The 21,566-nt window shown below is 44.8% G+C and overlaps 1 protein-coding gene across 1 annotated transcript; it reads right to left on the bottom strand.

Annotated features, from left to right (window-relative positions):
• Positions 1–15,768: 15,768 nt before the first annotated feature.
• SF3B5 (splicing factor 3b subunit 5) lies at positions 15,769–16,664 on the bottom strand. Its single transcript, XM_030447349.1, has one exon. The coding sequence runs from the start codon at positions 16,435–16,437 to the stop codon at positions 16,177–16,179; it is 261 nt and encodes an 86-aa protein (XP_030303209.1). The 5' UTR covers positions 16,438–16,664; the 3' UTR covers positions 15,769–16,176.
• Between the last annotated feature and the right edge of the window lie 4,902 nt (positions 16,665–21,566).

The raw sequence follows: 21,566 nt of genomic DNA, 5'->3' as shown, positions 1-21,566 counted from the left end.
TGATGGCACCGCATACCTGAAGCATCAATTTGGAAACACAGCAAAGGGCTACTCACACAAAGCTCTTCTGTGGTATTTGTGTCGTTCAGGGTGTTTTATCCTTCAGCATTGCACTGAGGAAGTTCTTTTCCTGCTTCAGTGACAACATACTTTATTTGAGAAATCTGACCTGGGACTGTGGACTACAGACTGTCAGGATCCAGGTGCCAAAAAGGGAGATGGAGCTCAGCCTGTCAGAGGAATAGCTAGTGATGGTCTGTGCATGCTGGAGCTGCAGGAAGCACCTGTGAGTCTCGGGGACCTGCATTTCCCTCCATTTCTTTTAGGAATTATAAGCAGCCTGGACTCCCAAGTAGAATTTTCAGGAGGTCTTCTCCAACTGCACCCACCTGCCTGTCCTCTTTAGCACTGATTGCTTTCTCTTCCCTCTGTTTTCCTTTGCCTACTCGTATTTTCTCCCTTTTTACCTTCCATTCCTCATCCACATATAGTAACTCATGGTTTCTTCACCCTTTTATTCCTTCCTTTTCTCTCAGACAGCTCAGCAACTAGGTGCATTCCAGGGAGAGGAAGTAAAGGGAAACTGCTGGGCTTTTCTTCTCATAATTACTAATTCCAGCACCTCCCTGCTCTTCCCATCACCTCACCCTCTTCCTATCATCACCACTTCAAACTCTTCTTTCTGCCCTGTCTTGACATTTCTGTCACATAACTTTTGGATAACCTCCCTTGGACTTGCATGTTCCCGTACTTCATTACGTCCCAACCACACTCTTGCCAACTCTCACCTCCACACTGGCACCCATTTGATTACATGGCATCTTTCCTCTTTTTCCTTTGATTTGCCCTGCAGGTGTTGTCTATGTTCCATACTTGCTGAAATAGATCTCATCTTTGCCATGGATTGCTCCCTTGTGGGTCTGCTGGACTGTGATGTTGACATCTCCTTTAGTACTTCTTTCTGGGTCTGGCAGGCCAATACCAGCACCCTCTAAGTCCCAATGGTCCTTTTCCCAGATATCATCTTTCAATTGCTCCCTCTGATTATGACTGTTTCTATGGCTCAGTTTTCTTCATCTTATGCAGCTTCTCCAAAAGCTGTCATTTCTTTTCATACCATTTCACAGCACTCCTCCTTTCCAGTGTTGTCTGCTCTTGCACCCAATCCCCTCTAAATAATTTTCTTAACTCTCTAATTTTGCCCTCTTGCTTCCTAGCACTCACTTGCTCCACCTCATCAAAGGCTTCTCTTTCCAGACCTTTCCTAGGTGACCATTTCAGCCTCTATCATACTTCAGCCTTTGACATTCCCACACAGACTGCATGCATGTGATAAATTGCTGTGAAGGGCTGGTCTCTGCTCAAGCCTCACATCTTTAACAAGGCACTCAGCTCCCTTTTTTCTGTCCCTAAGTGGAATGACTCCTCTTCCCTTTGCCCTTCCTTCCTCTAGCCCCAGACTGGACAAAAAGGAGTTGTACCATGGTCAGTCCACTGGAATTCAACTATGAATTGGCTTAATAACATAAACCATGGCATCTTCACTTTGAATGGGAACACCCATGCAGACAGACAGAGATTTAACTAATTCTCTTCACATTTATACTTCGGAGTAACCTAGATTACCTCCTCAGATGCCCACATTTGAAGAACCCTCACAACACTGTGGTCACTTCTCAGCAGTTACCAGGGCCTGGTTATTGTATGTCTTCTTTTTTCCTGCTTGTAGGCACTTCTTGACATGCTTCATCTCTTTTTTTCCTGTTGTATGACACCAACAAGAGTGAGACATCTACCTCTGCTGAGCTCTACCAACACCCGAATTAACACGGTCTGTAGCTGCTTTGCCTCAGAGTTGGGGCTGCACTGGGTGGCAGTGCCCCATCTAAACCATTCTGCATCAACTGGCATCAGTTGTCTGTCAGGAGAAGAGGCTGCCTGAATGGAAAATGCTGCTGCAAGAATGGAGAACTCAGTATTTCCTCATGCTTGGCATACTTGGCATGGAGGTTACAAAAATAAAGGACAATCAGCTCTTTTCCAGGAAGTAGATACAAAGATAATTTTGATGAAAATACTTTTTACAAGCTAACTTTCCCCATGAGAATGCTGGCATGTAAATGCATTTAAGGAGCTAAGAAAAATTCTTAATTTGTTCTCTGCTGCCAGAGAGGAACACTGTGTTTCAGATTTGTCTCAAGAACTTCCTGAGCAAGTGGGTTTGCTGTGTTAACCTCACTCTTAGTTGTGGTTAACTTCTTTTAAGTGCCAGTATTGCTTTGAGTCTATTGATTCCTTTTCAGGATGGAAAAGAGAGGAATGTTTTGAATACTCCTTCACTGTCAATAAAACATGCACTAATTGAAATAGAGATAAGATTATGGCTTTGAAATAAAACATGCAGAAAATTATTTGTCATTCCTTTTTCATGAGAAGGCACTGAACTACCCATTCTAATTCAATAGATCAAACTTTTTCCCACTGTTCTGGGGTTTGCTATCTTAATGGTACGGAATGGTGTAAAATTGAAAGAACTGAATGGGGTTTGCTATCTTAATGGTACGGAATGGTGTAAAATTGAAAGAACTGAATCTTTTCTAATCAATGTTGCCAGTCCCTAGATGGCTAACTGATCAATCCATTGCAGCTAAACATTTTTCAAAGTGTTTCTAAATTGTTATTTTGGGAATTTAGGCCTTAGGACAAATAGAAGCTAGGAAAACTGCCCACTAGAACTGATAAAAGTCTCTAAAAGGCCAATCACAAACACAGAGGCATCATCTCTAGTTAATAAACTTCTGCAGGTCAGAGGAGTACTATACAGAACAATCACTATATATCTGGTCTATTTCTATCTTCTTTCCCAGGCTGGTGCCAAAGACAGGACACTAATCTAGGTGAAACTTTGGTGTTATCCAAAAACAACATTTCTGTGGCTATGGTCCAAATTGCCAATACAGAGAGCAGCTTCTCTGGTCACCCCATTTCAGTAGAAAGTGTACACATGGGGAAGGTGTCATCACCTCATCCCACCTACATCCTCCAGGAAAAGGATCCAAATGGACTTGTACCAAAGATACCTGAACCAAAAGTCCATCTTTCCGGTCTTTAAAAGAGGACCATCAACCAGTGCTGTTCTGAGTCAAACACTCCCTGCATCATGCAGAGAAGGGAGCTATTCTTTCTCCCAAACTACAGCCAAGGAAAGCAGAGAGAGATGCTATTTTTTAGTCAAATATCATTCAGTATGAAGTCTTAGCCCTGAACATACCCATAAAGCAGCTAGCCAAAGCCAGGCAGTTTTCAGTTATCTGCCTAAAAATGACCTAGCATGACACAGAGTGGACTTAAGCATCATTGTGTATCTAAGCAGAAAGCCATGAGAAAACTCCTTTTTGTGTAACCCGTTGTTGTGCAGCATCCTAGCAACATGGGTCACTGCAGACACCCTCATCCACCCCTGTTGCTCTGTCTCACAGAGAACTGATTGAGATTCAATATCTGAGACATACTGAGGCACAGGCAACTGTGGGGGTTGGGTCTATGCTATCCAAAAGTCTTCCTGCTCCTGCAGCGTAATTAAACACTCATTAACACTCATCAATTACGTGCCAGACAGAGATTTCTTGAGAGCTCACATGAGCAAAAGATTGCCAAGAGACACGGAGAGCACAACATTGCGTCCCACCACACAGGAATCAAGCTGACTAGCTTCTGGCCTCCAGGTATCCAGGGATTCTGCTTGGTGCCTGCTGGGACTTGGACTGAAACGTGAAGTAGCAACTCCACTGTCTCCCATGCACCAATTTCCTAGTATCTTTTCTTTGGGATCCAAAGAAAGTCAGTAGCATCTCCAGGGATGCAATGATTTTGGACTTTTATATGTCTTAGGTGATAGTATTTTGGTTAAATTAGATTGTGTTGGGGCCAGACAGGTTGGTACCATTACGGCTCCTGGGTTAGATGTGTTATGGCCTGGGGACATCATGCTGATCCAGAAGGATTTCCTCTGTAAAACAGGGAGAAGAGGCATTTCAATGGACTTTAAAAATGCTTTCAAATCTGTTTCACTTACAAGTCATTAAGCTCCACCTTTTGGTGAACAGCTAAACTGTAGAAGAGAAGATGCTCTAAGTCAAGCAAAAATGGTGAAAAATTTACAAGACAATGCTATTCAAGTAGAAAAATGCCTTAACTGCACTTGAAATTTTTCAAGAGAAGGAACTGATCCTCATCAAAGTACTAACAAAATAGTTTTAAAAGCCATTGCAATGTTTTATTTCAAGTGGCTTTATTATGTTGGATTCCATTTCCTTCACTTGGTGTAAAGTGTCAATAGTCCATCACCAAACAGTTTGGAATATCTTGTTGGACAAAACTTTTGAGTTTTATTGTTTTATTGAGTTATATTGTTTTTTCCTTTACTTGAAGTGAACAAAAATACTTACTGAAATGTTAAGGTTTCTCTGAGGACAGGGGACGCTCCCCAGGCAACACCCCAGAGCCTTGAAGTTTTTTGTTGCTCACGATCAACCACTTCTTCTCTTTTCCACACATTGCAGCAGGTGCAGAGACCAGGAGATATTGCTGACATGGGGATCCCCAACTCCTCATCAAAGTCTGTGTCATTGATTTCCTCCCCGAGATGCTGTTCAGCAAAGATATAGATAACTGAAGCATGAAGGCCAAACCAGAGTACCAGGTATGGGTGGCACTGAGATACAGGCAGCAGGACAAAGTGCTCAAAGAGGCAGCTGAACATCTTGACCTAGACCATCAGCCTGGGCTCCTCCTCTTGCAATTCTGCCCACACCTCCTTCTGCCACCTGGCCAAGGCCAGGCTGCTGTGAGCACTCAGACCAGCCTACATCCATCCTACAGCCAGGGAACCCAAGCAGCCTTTTTCTCCAGACAAAGCTTCCCCTTTCCAGGGTGTGCTGACAACCAGGAGTTACCAGGAAAAATCAAGGACCACCAGGGTGAGCCCTCCTGCACCTTGCTTAGTTCAGAGAGTAAGGGTACAGGGGAGAGGGGGCACTGCTGCTCATCACAGCCCCCCCCCTTGCCACCTCTCTGCTGGCTTGGAGCCCTGTCTGGGGCTGGTTTTAGGGTGAGGAGCTAGAAACACCACTGAGATTACTTTACTCCACTGGTGTCAGAAAGGTATTGTGTACATTTATGGGGAAGAAAGGTGGGAATGGAAGAAAGAGTGAGAATCATGAGTGGGGTAGTCATCTTTTCAGGCACTTGCTGGTGCAAATGCTGGTACAAAGGAGAGATCAGTGGCTAGATATTCTGGCTGTATATATGCTATCTGCAGGTGGGAACTGGTAGCAAGTGGCCAGGTATGGGGGTGACAAGAGTAGTCTTCCTTCACATGAAGATCACAGAGTGTTATAGGGTCCTCCTCCAAGTACACATGGACGCAAAGGAGAAGTCACAATGGTGAGTAGCCTTTTCATCAGATAAATCACCTAGTTTAAAAAACAGAGTAAAAGCAGGACAAGAGTTGTTGCTTCAGAGTGCTGCAGCTGTTGCAATGTCTGTGGTACAAATTCCAGTGCTTTTTGTTTCTTTTTCTGGCACAAACATGTTTCTGGCACATCTCACAAGTGGTTGCAGTGATCTTACAAGAAGGTGAGGGTTTGTTTTTAGGCTCTGCACATCTACAACACATAACTGCAATGTGAAATTACAAACAAAGCAGCATCCTTGGGGACAGTGTGTTTTCATGAGCCAGAACTTCAGTCTAGAAGACAGGTTTTCAAGATTAACCAGTCTTCCCTTGGTTTGAAAATGAAAGATATCTATCTGTAGTGTGCCAAGATGATACTTGGAAGAAGTATCACTTAAAAATACATTATCCAACTGTTGGCTCAGTCTGTGTATGGTGCACGCACGCACACACACACACATGCACATACAATATGTAAGCCCATCATGAGATTTTTTTACCACAGCTCCTAAAAGCCCCAAGGCTTTCTGTTCCTGTGGCATGAGAAGGAAAACAACAAAACCTAGACAGCTTTAAGGAGCAATTTGAATGTGTTTTTTGGAAGGTAGGAGAAGGGCTGTATCCAGCCAGCTGCTCCATGGGACACTGGAGCTGGATCATGCAGCCTGCCCTTCATTACACCATCCAGACTGCCGCCTGCACTGCCTGGTGCCTAGGGATGAAAAGGACCTTCTCCTCACCACTCCTCTCCTTCTCATCATGCTCATTTTCCCTGCCCCAGAAAATTCATGCTGAGGTAATAAGATTTCCCTTCAGCTAATCAGATTCAGTAATTTCCCCACTGATACCTTCTGACTGATTCCCTGGCCACCCTTCCCATTCTGCTCCCCAGCTACCCACAGTGCATGGGGAAGGAGGTAACTGGGATTCCCTTGTTGGAGAAGGTGGGAGATGTGGGCAAATGAGGCAGAGTACTGTGGGGAGCTGAAGGATGCTCCTGTTGTCCAGTAAACAGTCCCACAGGACAGGCTTACATGGCTTACAAGCAAGCAGATGCTGCATCATGGTGCAAATACTGTGCCCCACATGGGGCATAGACTGAACTGCTGAGGGCTTGACTGCAGAATTTGGGTTGCTCTCCAGCTGTACACCACTCATCCAGCAAAGTTTCCCAAAAGAAAGTTTCCCTTTGCATCCTGGCATGGGCACCAATAGCTGGAGAAGTGCCTGACCTTCCTCCTATTTCATCAGGGCAAGAAGGAATCAGGTTGGGGTGGGATATGGTGCATCAGCAGGTGATGATGGGCTGCAGCACATCATGTCTAGTGGCTGACCTCACAAGAGGGGCATGTGAGTTTAACACCACCTGGAATAGAACAGACCCTAAGCACTGGAGAAAAGCTGCTTGCATTTTCTGTTCCCTGTCTAGACTGCTTTTATAAACTCCATGGATGGCATCAAGCTGTTTAATCTAGCCACAGTGACTGTGGGGAAGAATTCAGTTCTGGAAGGTTTCCAGTCTGGATTTGTATCTTAAAATGTGTATATATAGAATTAATTTGGAACTCCCATCTTCCCCCAAATTATTCCACTAGGCAGCTGAAAAAAGCCAGTTGCTCACTGACAGCCCAAAGTAGAGCAATTATTCATAGGCTAATGTACTTTGTCAAAGTAAGATTGGTTTTTGTTTTTTTTCTCTTCAAACAACACTGAAAAAAGGAAACTGAGGTATCAGCACTAGGAAGAAGTGTTGGGTGACTGGGAGGTCAAACAGTAGCAGAACAGAGCTATTGCTGCGAGTGATGTGACAAAGCATTCCTGGCTCACTGGGGACATCCCAGATGATTGGAAATTGGCGAATGTCACGCCAATCCACAAAAAGGGCCGGAAAGAGGACCCAGGAAACTACAGGCCCGTCAGCCTGACCTCAGTGCCTGGCAGGGTCATGGAACAGATCATCCTCAGTGCAATCACACAGCACCTGCAGGATGGGCAAGGGATCAGACCCAGCCAGCACGGTTTTAGGAAGGGCAGGTCATGCCTGACCAACCTGATCTCCTTTTATGATCAGGTGACCCGACTGGTGGATGAGGGGAGGGCTGTGGATGTGGTCTACCTAGACTTCAGCAAAGCCTTTGACACCGTCTCCCACAGCATCCTCCTGAAAAAACTGTCAGCCCGCAGCTTGGACAGGAGCACCCTGTGCTGGGTTAGGAACTGGCTGGAGGGCCGGGCCCAGAGAGTGGTGCTGAACGGGGCTGCATCCAGTTGGCGGCCGGTCACTAGTGGTGTCCCCCAGGGATCAGTGTTGGGCCCAGTTCTGTTCAACATCTTCATTGATGATTTAGATGAGGGGATTGAGTCCATCATCAGCAAATTCGCAGACAACACTAAGCTGGGGGGGAGTGTTGATCAACTAGAAGGCAGGAGGGCTCTGCAGAGGGACCTGGACAGACTGGAGAGTTGGGCTGATTCCAACGGGATGAGGTTTAACACGGCCAAGTGCCGGGTCCTGCACTTTGGCCACAACAACCCCATGCAGCGCTACAGGCTGGGGACAGAGTGGCTGGAGAGCAGCCAGGCAGAAAGGGACCTGGGAGTCTGGATCGACAAGAAGCTGAACATGAGCCAGCAGTGTGCCCAGGTGGCCAAGAAAGCCAATGGCATCCTGGCCTGTATCCGGAACAGCATTGCCAGCAGGTCCAAGGAAGTGATTCTGCCCCTGTACTCAGCCCTCGTGAGGCCACACCTTGAGTACTGTGTCCAGTTCTGGGCCCCCCAGTTCAGGAAGGATATCGAGGTCCTGGAGCAGGTCCAAAGGAGGGCAACCAGGCTGGTGAAGGGACTCGAGCATAGACCCTACGAGGAGAGGCTGAGAGAACTGGGGTTGTTCAGCCTAAAGAAGAGGCGGCTCAGGGGAGACCTCATCGCTCTCTACAACTACCTGAAAGGAGGGTGTAGCCAGGTGGGGGTTGGGCTCTTTTACCAAACGACTTTCAACAAGACAAGAGGGCATGGACTTAAGTTGTGCCAGGGGAAGTTTAGGTTAGATATTAGAAAGAATTTCTTTACGGAAAGAGTGATCCGTCATTGGAATGGGCTGCCCACTGAAGTGGTGGATTCTCCGTCCCTGGAGATATTTAAAAAAAGACTGGATGTGGCACTCAGTGCCATGGTCTAGCAACCGCAACGGTGGTTCAAGGGTTGGACTCGATGATCTTTGAGGTCCCTTCCAACCCAGCCAATTCTATGATTCTATGATTCTATGATAACTGGCTGCTAAAGGGGAAAATGGGGTGTTAAGGACAGACAGAAGACTGAGTAAGGAAGGTGGATGCAGTGGTCTGCACTGACGCTACACCATGACCAAGAGGCACCCTCAGTGATGACTTCTTTCTCAGTCCCACTGACATTAGGGACACAGAGAATAAAAATGATATGTGAAGGAGGTCAGAGAGAGGCCTGGAATTCATTAGCTTCACAGTTTTGGGGGGAAACAGAAGCACTTTTGCTCTGCTCCCTGGGAATTCAGCTGCAATGATGTCTCCTTTACTGCAGTGGTAACAGTCCCTTTTCTTCAATCCCCCTGTGCACAAACACACATGGGACACAACTGCCTCTGACAAGGCTGTCAGGTAACAAAAAACAAAACAAAACAAAACAAAAAACCACAAAAAAAAGAAATAAAACAACAGAGCTCCAGGTTTACATGAGTATTGTCTCCAAACCAAGTGAAAAACTGAGGAAAACACAGTTACTTCTTCAACTTACATCACCCCCATGAAGTTCAGCAGTAGGCAAGTCAGAGAAGGCTGAACAGGATGAGGCCTGTGTTCCAGAGCTCTCAGCCAAAAGTTCATTCAGCTGGAGACAGAAGTCTCTAGCCCTTATTTGATCAGTTTTCCCAGGAGACCCTCTTTTCCACTGGGTTACACATATACATTTCTTCCTAACAGATTGCAAGTCCTACTGGGAGGCCCCCCTTGCTTTTGAAGCACGCAGCAGGATACAAGATCCTATCAGGAGCTGGTGATCTCAATCGAGGCCAGTCACCATATAAGGGGGCATCTCCCAACACTGCACAGAGGGCTATTATAAAGAGCTGTGAAGTGCGACAAGCCCTTCTGCTGGTGGTCTCACGCATGGCCAATCAGCTGATAAGGGGGCAGCTGCCAGCACTGCCCAGAAGGCTTTTATAATCGCTGCAAAGTGCAGCACGGCCTGCTGGTGGTCTCAGTTGAAGCCAATCAGCTGGTAAGGGGGCAGCTCCCAGCACTGAGCAGAGAGCTTGTATAAAGGGCTGCGAAGAGCAGCACACACATCTGCTGGTGGTCTCAGCGACACCAATCAGCTGATAAAGAAGGCCTCTACCAGCACTACACAGAGGGCTATTATAAAGGGCTGCGAACACTGGCACGCCCTTCTGCTGGTGGTCTTAGGCGATGCCAATCAGCTAAGGGCACGGCTCCCAGCACTGCTTAGAGGCCTATTGTAAAGGGCTGCAAACAGCAGAGCATCCTTCTGCTGGTGGTCTCAGGCGAGGCCAATCAAGTGATAAGAAGGCAGCTCTTAGCACTGCGCAGAGGGCCATTATAAAGGGCTGCGAAACCGGAATGTCATTCTACTGGTGGTCTCAGGCGAGGCCAATCAGGTGATAAGAAGGCAGCTCCCAGCACCGCTCAGAGGGCTATTATAAAAGGCTGCTAAGTGCGGAATGTCCTTCTGCTGGTGGTCTCAGGCGGGGCCAATAAGGTGATAAAAAGGCAGCTCCCAGCACTGCCCAGAGGGCTATTTTAAAGAGCTGCGAAGTGCGGCACGCCCTTCTGCTGGTGGTCTCAGGAGAGGCCAATAAGCTGATAAGGGGGCGGCTCCCAGCACCGCGCAGAGGGCTATTATAAAGGGCTGCAAAGAGCAGAAGGTCCTTCTGCTGGTGGTCTCAGGCGAGGCCAATCAGCTGATAAAGAAGGCCTCTCTCAGCACTGCACAGAGGGCTATTATAAAGGGCTTCAAAAAGCAGCACACCCTACTGCTGGTGGTCTCAGGCGAGGCTAATCAGCTGATAAAGAAGGCATCCCATGCACTGTCCAGAGGTCTATTCTAATCGCTGCGAAGAGCAGCACACCCTTGTGCTGGTGGTCTTAGAAGAGGTCGATCGGCTGATAAGGGAGTAGGTACCAGCACTGAGCAGAGGGCTATTATAAAGGGCTGCGAAGAGCGGCACACCCTTCTGGTGGTGGTCTCAGGCAAGGCCAATCTGCTGATAATCTCCCAGCTGAGCATCTCCCAGCACTGCGCAGAGGCAGTGCTGCAAAGGGCTGCAAAGAGCGGAATGTCCTTCTCCTGGTGGTCTCGGGCGAGGCCAATCAGCTGATAAGAAGGCAGCTCCCAGCACTGAGCAGAGGGCTATTATAAAGGGCTGCGAAAAGCGGCATGCCCTTCTGCTGGTGGTCTCCGGCGAGGCCTTATAAGGGCCCTGATAAGGGAGCGGATCCCAGGACTATGCAGAGGGCTATTATAAGGGGCTGCAAAGAACGGCACGCCCTTCTACTGGTGGTCTCAGGCGAGGCCAATTAGCTAATAAGGGGGCGGCTCCCAGCGCTGTGCAGAGGGCTATTATGAAATGCTGTGAAAATGGCACACCCTTCTACTGCTGGTCTTAGGTGTCTCCAATCATCTGATAAGGGTGCATCCTGGCCTGTATCAGGGACAGCGTGGCCAGCAGGTCCAGGGAAGGGATTCTTCCCCTGTACTCAGCGCTGGTGAGGCCACACCTCGAGTACTGTGTCCGGTTCTGGGCCCGTCAGTTCAGGAAGGAGATTGAGGTCCTGGAGCAGGTCCAAAGGAGGGCAACTAGGCTGGTGATGGGACTCCAGCACAGATCCTATGAGATGAGGCTGAGGGAACTGGGGGTGTTCAGCCTGGAGAAGAGGAGGCTCAGAGGAGACCTCATCACTCTCTACAGCTACCTGAAAGGAGGGTATAGCCAGGTGGGGGTCGGTCTCTTCCCAGGCAACTCTCAGCAAGACAAGAGGGCACGGTCTCAAGTTGTGCCAGCGGAGGTTTAGGTTGGACATTAGAAAGAATTTCTTTACTGAGAGGGTGATCAGGCATTGGAATGGGCTGCCCAGGGAAGTAGTGGATTCTCTGTCCCTGGAGATATTTAAAAAGAGACTGGATGTGGCACTCAGTGCCATGGTCTGGTAACTGCGGCAGTAGCGGATCAAGGGTTGGACCTGATGATCTCAGATGTCCCTTACAACCCAGCCAATTCTATGATTCTATGATTCTATGATAAGGAGTCAGCTAAAGGTCCGATCCAGAGAGATGCTGAGTACCTGAAGCTCTCACTGTGACTCAGTGGGAAGATCCTGCAAGGATGGCAAAAGCTGGGTGAGATCTAGGTCAGGGTGACTAATGGCCCAAATATCCAAGTGCCCTGCTGATGTTGGTCAGTCTTAGCCTGCAAGTGAGCAAGGCTTTGTAGGGCCAACATGTGGCCAACATATGGCACTGCCCAAAGTCTTGACTTCCCACCAAGGCAATCAGCCTGTGCTTGCTGCTGAGATCCCACGGGTTCAAGTTGCTCTCTCCAGCTTGGTTGATGAGCATATGGATGATCTCTTTCCCTTAAAACCTCATCATAAACAAGCAGTGAAAATACTGGGAATAAAATCACAGAGGAGAAGGTTGGGTGAGCTGTCTGCCAAAGCACTCGCTCACTCCAGCTCCCCAGGGTCATCCCAGGACAGCAGCAGTTAGCTCTGCAGTGCAAAACGTTGAATTGCTCACAGATTTATCTGCAAATAGCTGCTTCAGAACCCATGTCTTAGGAGAATAACATTTTAACAAGCAGTGAAAAGCAGTGTATAGCTCTTCGAACAACACTTGCATGAAAACCTCTTGTAGCTCCTTGGAAAAACCCCAAAGCCCTGGTGTAGGTGCAAGCCCCCTTCCCACCTGTGGATGGGTCTGTCACTCTCCTAGGACAGCCCACTGAGTCCCTTCCTCAACCAATCACTCAACCAGTGATACCTTGCAGAGTCCAGCCTCACACTTTGAAAGGTGTCCCAAAGGCACTGCTGAGCAGTTGTAGGTGTGCAGTGAGCTCAGCTGTTCTCATGATGGTCATCCCTTAAACCAACAGCAACAGTACTCTAATAATGTCAAAAGCACCCTCAGCCTTTTGGTGCAGGAGGTACAGAATCTGCATGCATGGCACTCAAGATGTACATGTGAGAAGTGATTTATACTAGTAGTACCCTGTCAGCAGTAAACAGAAAACACAAGTGTTTACTATATTGTCCAGTCATTGGCATCATACATTTGTTGTTTCAGTATTTATTTATACTAAATAGGACAGAAAAATACAAATGCTGCAAAGTTCAGAAAATCCTGCACCAGCTGCATCTCAGTCCAGGTCTAACCATCAGCCTTATCTGCAATCACCAGAGTGTGTCAGGAAATTTCACAAGTCACTTCAAAATGGATTTTTTTTTTTCATTTTACAGAGATTTCATTTATCCACGGTGAATTCAAATTTTTGGACTAAGTTTATTTTTCACAGAGTCTGAGTAGACTTTTCTGAGGAGGACTATTTCAGCTGTTTGAGGTGGGTTTAAAAATATATTCCAGTTATGAACTGAACTGTTTGTGGCAGAGAATGTTCTGGTATGTGGTAGGGGGAAAAGTCCAGCATATTTTTTGTGCTACTGCAATAGGAAGCAATAATAGTAGTACACCAAAATATATCACAGCTAAGTTGTAATGACTGAGAAGGAACTAAAAAAGATGTAAATGAAGGTTTAAGCCTCCTTTGTGTACTATAAAACCAAACAAGTCTTTTGGCATCTTTTTTTTCCCATTTTGTTTTGGACAAACTGTACAACAGGACAGAATCAACAGAACTCTGACAAAAATTCAGAAACCAGCAATGATTAAAACAGTTCAGCATTAAAAAGGAATTATCTCATGTGCTGAAGTAAAATCTTGATGCTGAAATAGACTATGAATGTTATCATCTATGAAAATGTAACATATGCAGAGGAGCCTAAAAATAACTTACTTTTATGCTGAGTATGATGTGAGAGAAGGGGCCCAAGTTTTACAGCTTGCAGAAAACAACTGACTAGTGCAATTGTTTCACTGGGAAAATGCTAACACACAGCTATAATTTTGACAAATCATAAATGTAAAAAATTCAGTTTTTCAGAACTATAGAGCTACGGTATTGTGCTGGGGGTCCCATACTCCTCTAGTTACGCATGGTGAATAAAAAGTATTTGTTTTAATCCTTAGAACTAACCCATTGGAAAAAAAACGGTATTTCTGCCGATTGGAAAGTTTTAAGCATCCACCTATTTTTTCAAAGGAACTTTTTTAAGATAGCATGCAACTCTACTAGTTACCTGTGCCTTCAGCTGAAAAGTAGCATCATTTGCTGCCCTCTGGTGTAGCAAAAGAAAAATCACTTGCAATGAAAAGTAACGAGTATAGAAATTGAGTAAACTGTCAAGATTTCTTGATTTATAAAATAATTAGTAAACCTTACATTTATGCTACACGGTTTTAAAGACAGCCACGTTACCAAGAGCATTAAAACAATTAAATTAAATTTTAAATTAAATTAAAGATTAAGGTGGTGGTACATTTCTAAATTACTATTTTCTGGCTTTGGTATAAGCCATTTAAAGAAAACAAACTCTCTTAGCATTAAAATGTGCACGTTTTTTCTGCAAGATTCAAGCATTGTTCTTTTTCTCGTGTGCTGCCTGTTGCACATATCAACTGCCTGCTGGCTGCCAGCAGACGAGACACCTTCCAGGACTACACAGAAGTAACTGATGCTCCTGTTTTGTTTTCTCTCTGGATTAACTATGGTGTGTGTTAAGGCAAGAGAAATGGGAATAGCAACAACTTTCCCCATGTGACTCTCCCACACCACCCTTTTTTTACCAAGTATGCTGCCTGTTTGGACAGGAGAAATGAAAGTTCCCAGGATTTGGTCACAGAACAGACACTAAGAGTAACACTAGCCTTGATTTAGGTATTTTTAAATATTTAGATATTTTTGCAAGACTGCATTGCATGCCTACAAGAGTGCAAACTTGGTTAAGGAAACCATTTCTCAGTATATATGGAACAGATTATTTCCAAATTACCTGCACCAGCTTGCGTGAAAAGTCCAAACCAGGAAGTTTTCCACACATCTCCCTCACTTATGGAAAACTGCAACAGTTCCCCACAAAACATACAGGTACAATTTATTTAAGACCACTTCACCCTTATCCTCATCTCAGTATGTGCAATGGAAATGGAAAAATGCTGCCTTTTAAGTCTTCAGAAGACGGATGTACTGACATGGCCTTGGGAGCTAGCATATTTTTTCTACTTCATTACTGTATTATGATTGACTCTTACAAAACTAAGATAATAAAAACTGAAAAGATAATAGAATTCAGAAGTTTTGAGATCACAGATTTATTTTAAAAACCCCAAAATCATTGGTAAGCCTATCTCCAATGTAAAAGACAACAAAAAACCTCCCAATTACAATGCTCCATGTGAAAGATGGGAGCACTTAACTCTCTTCAAGAACGTTTTACTCTGAGGTCTTCCCACTCATTAGAACTCAAAATTTATTTTTACTATGACAAGTGCATATAAAACCTATTTTAAGTGAGAAAAATCAACATCAGTTCAGTTTGTAGTCTGATATAAAAACCTGTCACTTCAAGGCATTTCACTTCATAACAGTAAGTAACCTTTATTATCCTCCTGGGAAAGAGAAATTTGCAGAAGACATTTGGCAAAACATTTTAGCCTTTCCCAAGCCTCTGCACCTTCTCTTCCATAGTAAGACTGTCTAGCCCTGCAGTGATACACTCAGTGTTACATAGGAGAGAACTCACTCAGTAGATGAAAAAGAAGTATTAAGGGAAAAAACCCCATATCTAAGTTGTATCCAAAAGGATCAAGGTTTGAAAAACTCGAAGTACCTGACAAGAGGATGATGAGAAAAGGGAATGGTATTTAGAGAAAACATGTTTTAAGAGTATTGAAACTAGCACAATAAAATGCTGCACCACAGATAACCCCACAGAGTAAATGCTAACAACAAATCAAAACCCTTGAGTGTCAACAAGCTTATTGTTTCTCCTCAAAAAGCAGTTTTGCTGAGAGATCTCCTAGGTGTGAGAATGCTATCTGTAAAGTATCTGACTTGCACCTCAGCAGGTATCAGACTGCCTAATACCGAGTAATCAGCATTCCTTATAGAACAACGAGCACTTATTAGGAGATCGCCAAACGCCACGTTAGAAATGCCCAGAGAGTTTTATTATTTTTCATATCAAAAAAATCCGAACAACGGTACAAGCTGAAAGAGTGGAAGCTGGCAATTTACAAGACTTCACGCTGTCAAGAGTCCTTCGAGGGAACATCACACGAAGAAAGCGGAGAGAGGCAAAGTCCGAAGGCCGCGGATGCCAACGCTCCCCGTTTTCCCAGAAGCATCTTGGAACCTCCTGGGGACCCAGACGCAGCCGGAGCGGGGGGAGAGCTGGGGGCGTCGGTCTTCGGCAACTTCAGCGGAGAGGATCCGGGCCGGGCCACCACGGCGACACACCCGGAGGATCGGCCTCTGCGCTGCGGCCGCTCGTCTGGCCAACCCCCCCTACAGCACCCTGCCCCGGAGCCGGGAGCCAGGAGCCGATTGGGGCAGACTAGGACTCGTCAGGCTTGTCGGCGGGTGGCCCGCAGGGCTGCAGCATCTTCTCCATGAGGTTGAAGCGGACGCGCGCCTTGCTCTCGTTCTCGGCGATGGCGAAGTAGTTGAGCAGGTCGAAGTGGCCCATGTAAGAGCAGTACGAGTCCCGGTGCTGGTTCACCAACCACTCCCACTTGGTGGTGTCGGCGTGTCCCGTCCCGATGTACTTGGACTGCAGGTGCTCTAGCTGGCTGTGGATGGTGTAGCGGTCCGTCATGGCAGCGGCGAGTGCAGCCCAGGCGGAGCAGGGAGGCGCTGGGTGAAATGGCGGGCGGAAGTGACGGTCTTTAGCCCAGGTATCTTTTCCGCCCCTGTGGCTAGGAAGCAGCAACTATTCGCCCAGCTTGGCTCTTGGGCCGGCACTGTTTATTCACAGAACGCTGTGATCCGCTTGGAGCTGATTTTTTTTTTTTTTTAAAAAAACAAGCTTCCAGGAGGGAGGGCGCTAGGGGGATGGAGCGCGCATGCGTAGCTGGAGGGTCATGACGGGAGTTGTAGTCTGCGCCAGCCTTGGGGGTGCAGGCCCGGCCCCGGCTCTGGGCATGGCGGGGGCAGCAAAACCCTCAGGGTGCAGGGAGTTGCTTACTACAGCTCCTGGTGCCGCCTCTGTATCAACCACATTTCAGTTTTCCTTCCTAAAAAAAAAGGTGACGTAGGAAGTCTGGCTGTGAAGAAGGAAACTGCTGCCAGAAGAATGTCCCGGAGGTGCCGAAAGCAGCCGGAGCGCTTCTTTCCATTAGGCCTTGGAGCCCTGCCCTTCCCTGGCACCTCTGGTACGGGGAGTCCAGATAGAGAAGGGATAAAGAAATGCACAGCGCTTGCGGATCCACCCGAAATGAGCAGCTTGAGGAGGTTAGGTCTGTTACATGCAGCTGGAAAGTGCTTTAGGTCTTGTCCTTGCTCCTTTGGAAGGTGGAGAGCTCTTGGCTACTTTTCCCCAGGCAAGCTTTCCAGCTGAGCAGGGACAAGGGATTTAGGTCAAAAAGATTTTTTTTTTTTACAGTCCAGGTACTGTTTTACATGAGTGTTAGACTTACGAGCAAATATAAACCACAGACATGATGAATTGCACTGCCTTTTTTCTCTGGTCAAAGTGGATCTTGAAATAAATTTTATCCACCAAGAAGGTAGTCTTTCTTTCACAGTTCCCTTCAAGGGCTCACATAGCACAAAGTTTAAAATTACATAAATTATTTGTGCTTTCATATGGTAATAGTTTTTTAATTACTTGCTTTATAATAGGAAAGACACATTGCTAGAGATTTTCCAATGAGCTATTTCTTCCTCTCTCCTTACGTGTCCTGTAGTCAAAAGAAACCCACAGAGATGTTCTCTGAAAACCTAGATCATTCTAAGACCCTTGTTTAAAGCAAGCGTAACACTGGAGGCACACAAAGCAAACAGTGTCCTGAAATGTCCTTGCCCTTCATTGCAAAAGAAACCTTAAATGAGAACTATAATTTTTTATTAGTTTTACAAGGATCTGTTGAGTCAGTGCTATTCAGGGCTTACTTAGCAGGAAGCAGTTTTACCCAGCTGGGTACAACAATTGTGGGCTGTGTTTGCTTCCAGAGAGAACAAACAAACACAGTTCCTCTATATTTTATAATATATGCTGGTATATAGAAAGGCAAAAAACAAACAAAACAAAACCAAACCAAACAAAAACAACAACAACAAAAAAAGAGCTGTAATTGCTTTTTAAAATCATCTCTTTATAAAGAGTAGTAAAGAGCAGTATGGTGTAAAGCATGCTAACTTTTGATAGATGTTCATTGCCAACACAGTGACACATAGGGCTGATCTCAGAGCTTCTTTCCATTTATTATATTGGAAACTCAAAGACAGGTGATATATACATTCATTAAAATAATCAGGTTTTGAAATAGAAAACATCTTCAGAAGCTTATCCATCTCTTGCAGCTGGTGCAGGAGTTTCTAGGAGTAATAGCCCCATTAAACCAAACAGGTGTTCTTGTTTTAGTTCAAAAAAACACCCTGAAAGGGAAGTGTAAGCTAAGCCTCAATTTTTCAGCAAGCTTCATAGTGGTACAGATTAAAACACTTCGTTCAGGCACCCAGAGCTCTGGGAGAATATGTAGCAAAACTTCACTCTATTGGTTTTGATCAAAAACTCCTGTGAAAGTACCAGACAAGGTTGCCAATGTTATGAAGAAAAGTAGGTTGTAAAATTACCAACCAAGGGGCAATTAACAAATATTTACAAGTAATTACCTAACTTCAAGTGTCACTTGAAAAATATAAAGTTTCACTGCTAACTTTGAAGAATTATAATCAAATGTATTACCTTTATCTTAATGTCTTCATCCAGATCAAAGTAGAATCTGAGTTTGGGTCTTGTTTTTCTCCTGTTATGTCCATGCAAAATTAATGCCTGCATACTTGGGCACTTTCATTTCAAGTTTAGGAATATAAAGTGGCTATGGAGAAGGAGAGGATGTACGTAGGTATGCATATGTGCACATAGTTAGATTTATAGAGAAAGAATAACTCAGTGGTAATATGCTTATGCAATTAGGATTTCTGAACAATTTATCATTTTAGGATTTTTCCATTTTTTTTTTTGTCCTGAATGCCACTAGATACAATATCAGAATATTTTACTTCATTTACATCTTTGAAATCATGTTGATCAACAATTAGTATCTGAGACAACCTATGATTACGTATGGAAATCACATAAATCTATTGATGTAAGCGCTGATCTATCTGCAGAGTAAAGGTCTCTGATCTATCTGGAGGGTAGAGCTAGCATCTCTTAAGCCAAGCTTCAAATGGTCGAGACCTCAGGAACGTGCCATGAACCACAGTGGCCACTGGATGTCAGGGTTGGACCTAGATAAACTCCTTCCCGAAACAGAGTTGGTTGCTTAACCAAAAAGAATAAGAGGGTATTAATGATTCATTCTACAAATAAAATTTTCCGAGGGAAAAAAAAGTTTGAGACTGCATTAGGCTGTAAAGATTGGTGCTTGAATTTAAAAATACTTTAGAGATTAATGTCTGTATGTGAAAAATTATTTTTTTGTTAAAAGTCTGTATTTTCTTTAGAAAAAAGTCTACAGACTTTTTCTTTATTTGCTTCTATTGTAACAGAGTACTTAAATCTTTGTTTGCAAAGGTCATGTTACCACTCAGCTTTTTTAGTAGGCTGCAAAAATTACTTTTCTTTAACTGCATGATCTCTTTTCTCAGATTTCCTGTGTCCTCACATACACTGCAAAAAGCCTTTTTTGTAATGTATGCAGTTTATCAAAAGCTGCCATAGCCTACCAACAGGATCAGGAAGCACTTATTTTGGTCTGTAACAAGTGAGAGGTCTTTGTACTCCTTTTCTTAGAGGCCCTGTGAAAACTTTTGTTCATAAGCATGTATTTTTCTCCATCTTGTCTTGCATAATCTCTTGTAATTTCTACTCCTTGCAGTGAGTCTTCTCCAGTGTGAGAATGTGTTTTGATATTACAACTGCTTGCAGCCTTTGGAGCTGCTGCTGAGAGAGAGAGGAAATACAGTCCCTGCAAGCATAGCTAAGTTTTTAACTTACTTCCACTACTTTAAACTACGTTTTCCTATTGCTTTGATTTTACAGTTGGTAACTCAAACATCTGAAAGCTCCTTTTAATGTTATGTGGCTGATTCTTTGCTAAAGCTGCCAGATAAGAAAAACCTGGAATAAAAATTAGGAAAAGAAACAATGCTGTGGACTGTACTACTGAAAGCATACACTTCTAACTGCTATTTGTCCGTGTTCCTGTCTGGAAAAGGGAATCATGTTGTTTTAAATCAGACTGCAAATGGAGAAAATCATTGCTGAAAAATTATAGTGGCCTGAGGCTCTGGATAATTTAATTTTGGGAAGTGCCACACTTAGGCTTTGATATGTTATGGTGTATCAAAACTTGGGAGAGAGGACTGTTTTCCTGAGTGATTTTTCTACTTGTGTTACACAGAACGATGGATTGAAAACATGTCTTTTTAATGTGAGTTTCAATGTTTTTAGGATATTTTTTTGGGGGGGGTGGTGGTTTTGGGGGTTTGGGTTTTTTTTTTAATCATATGCTGCCAAAGTTATGCACTAAGCTTACTTAAGTGCCCTAAAACACTAAAATATTGGATTCTGTACTACATTATTGTTGCATGATGGCACAGTGGAAAAATAAGGTTCTGATCAGGCTAACTGACCCTGTGTTGGATCCTTCTCTATCAAACTGTGTAGATCTGTGACCTGCACTAATGGAGCACAGAGTTTTGGTCTGGCAGCTTCACACTCCATTGCTTGCATGTGAGTATTACCATGACACACTACTCCTTCTTCCATACATGTAGAGAAATAAGATAAATCAGGTGCCTCGAATTGCCAGTGAGTGGGTGTGAGTCCACCTGTGCCTGATTAGGACAGGCCCCTATTGGGCGTGGGCAGGGCCAGGGGGCCAATAAAGGTGGGACACACACCCACAGAGAAGACCTCAGCTCACTCTGGTGCGAGGCATGGAGAGGCCAGCAGCTCGTCAAGCCTCTGGAGCAAGAAAGGCTCTTCCCACTACACTTCTACCTTGGAAGCGCTGTGTGGTGGCTGGAGTCCTGGAAGAGACCAGCAGCTCGTCGAGCTTCAGGAGCAAGAATGGCTCCTCCCGCTACACATACACATTTGAGTAACAGCTGTGTCCCTTATGTGTGACCCACAAGTTAATTTAGATGCTAATGAGAATTCTGTGGTGTGGTGTAGGAACACCCTAAAAGTAGAGCCACAGCAGGGGTCACTAGCACAGCATTTACAGATGGCACCCAGAAATAATGTGGTGATTTGAGAAGTGGTGCAGAGGGAGAAGATGGAGCAGCTCTAGCAAGAGCACAGCAGAGGTGTGTGAGAGGCAGCTCTCACTTGCTGTTTAGAGAAAAGTTCTCAATTCCATCACTTCGAAAATAAACCCCCCTCCATTAATGTGATTAGTTACTGCGTCAGGCTAAAAATAAAGCTAATAATAGTCTGCCAGGTGAATTGAAATTGCTTGTGTCCATATGGATACATTTTTATAATGGGAATGGTTTGTTCTTGTCATGCATTTTGTAATAAAATGAAGTAATAATATTAAACACAACAAAACTAAGGAAGAGCGCAGGACTATCCAAGATGGATTGTGTCCCCAGTTTTCTTTGGGTGTCTTCCCTTTATTGACCTGAGATTAAATGTTGCAGCTAATACAGCTATTAAATGTGCTCAATAAGGTATGTGAAGGTAACAGTGATAAAAGATACACCTTTAAATAGGCCCTAGAGAAGATATCAGAAGCGTACATGATCTTAAAGTAGAAGAAATTGATTTGA

Source organism: Calypte anna, chromosome 3, assembly GCF_003957555.1.
Source record: "Calypte anna isolate BGI_N300 chromosome 3, bCalAnn1_v1.p, whole genome shotgun sequence".
NCBI lineage: Eukaryota > Metazoa > Chordata > Aves > Apodiformes > Trochilidae > Calypte > Calypte anna.
This window is presented reverse-complemented; position numbering and strand designations above follow the sequence as displayed.

Bases quoted from the DNA above. Each gene is read 5' to 3' on its own strand.
- SF3B5 (XM_030447349.1), bottom strand. From the start codon at position 16,437: ATGACGGACCGCTACACCATCCACAGCCAGCTAGAGCACCTGCAGTCC.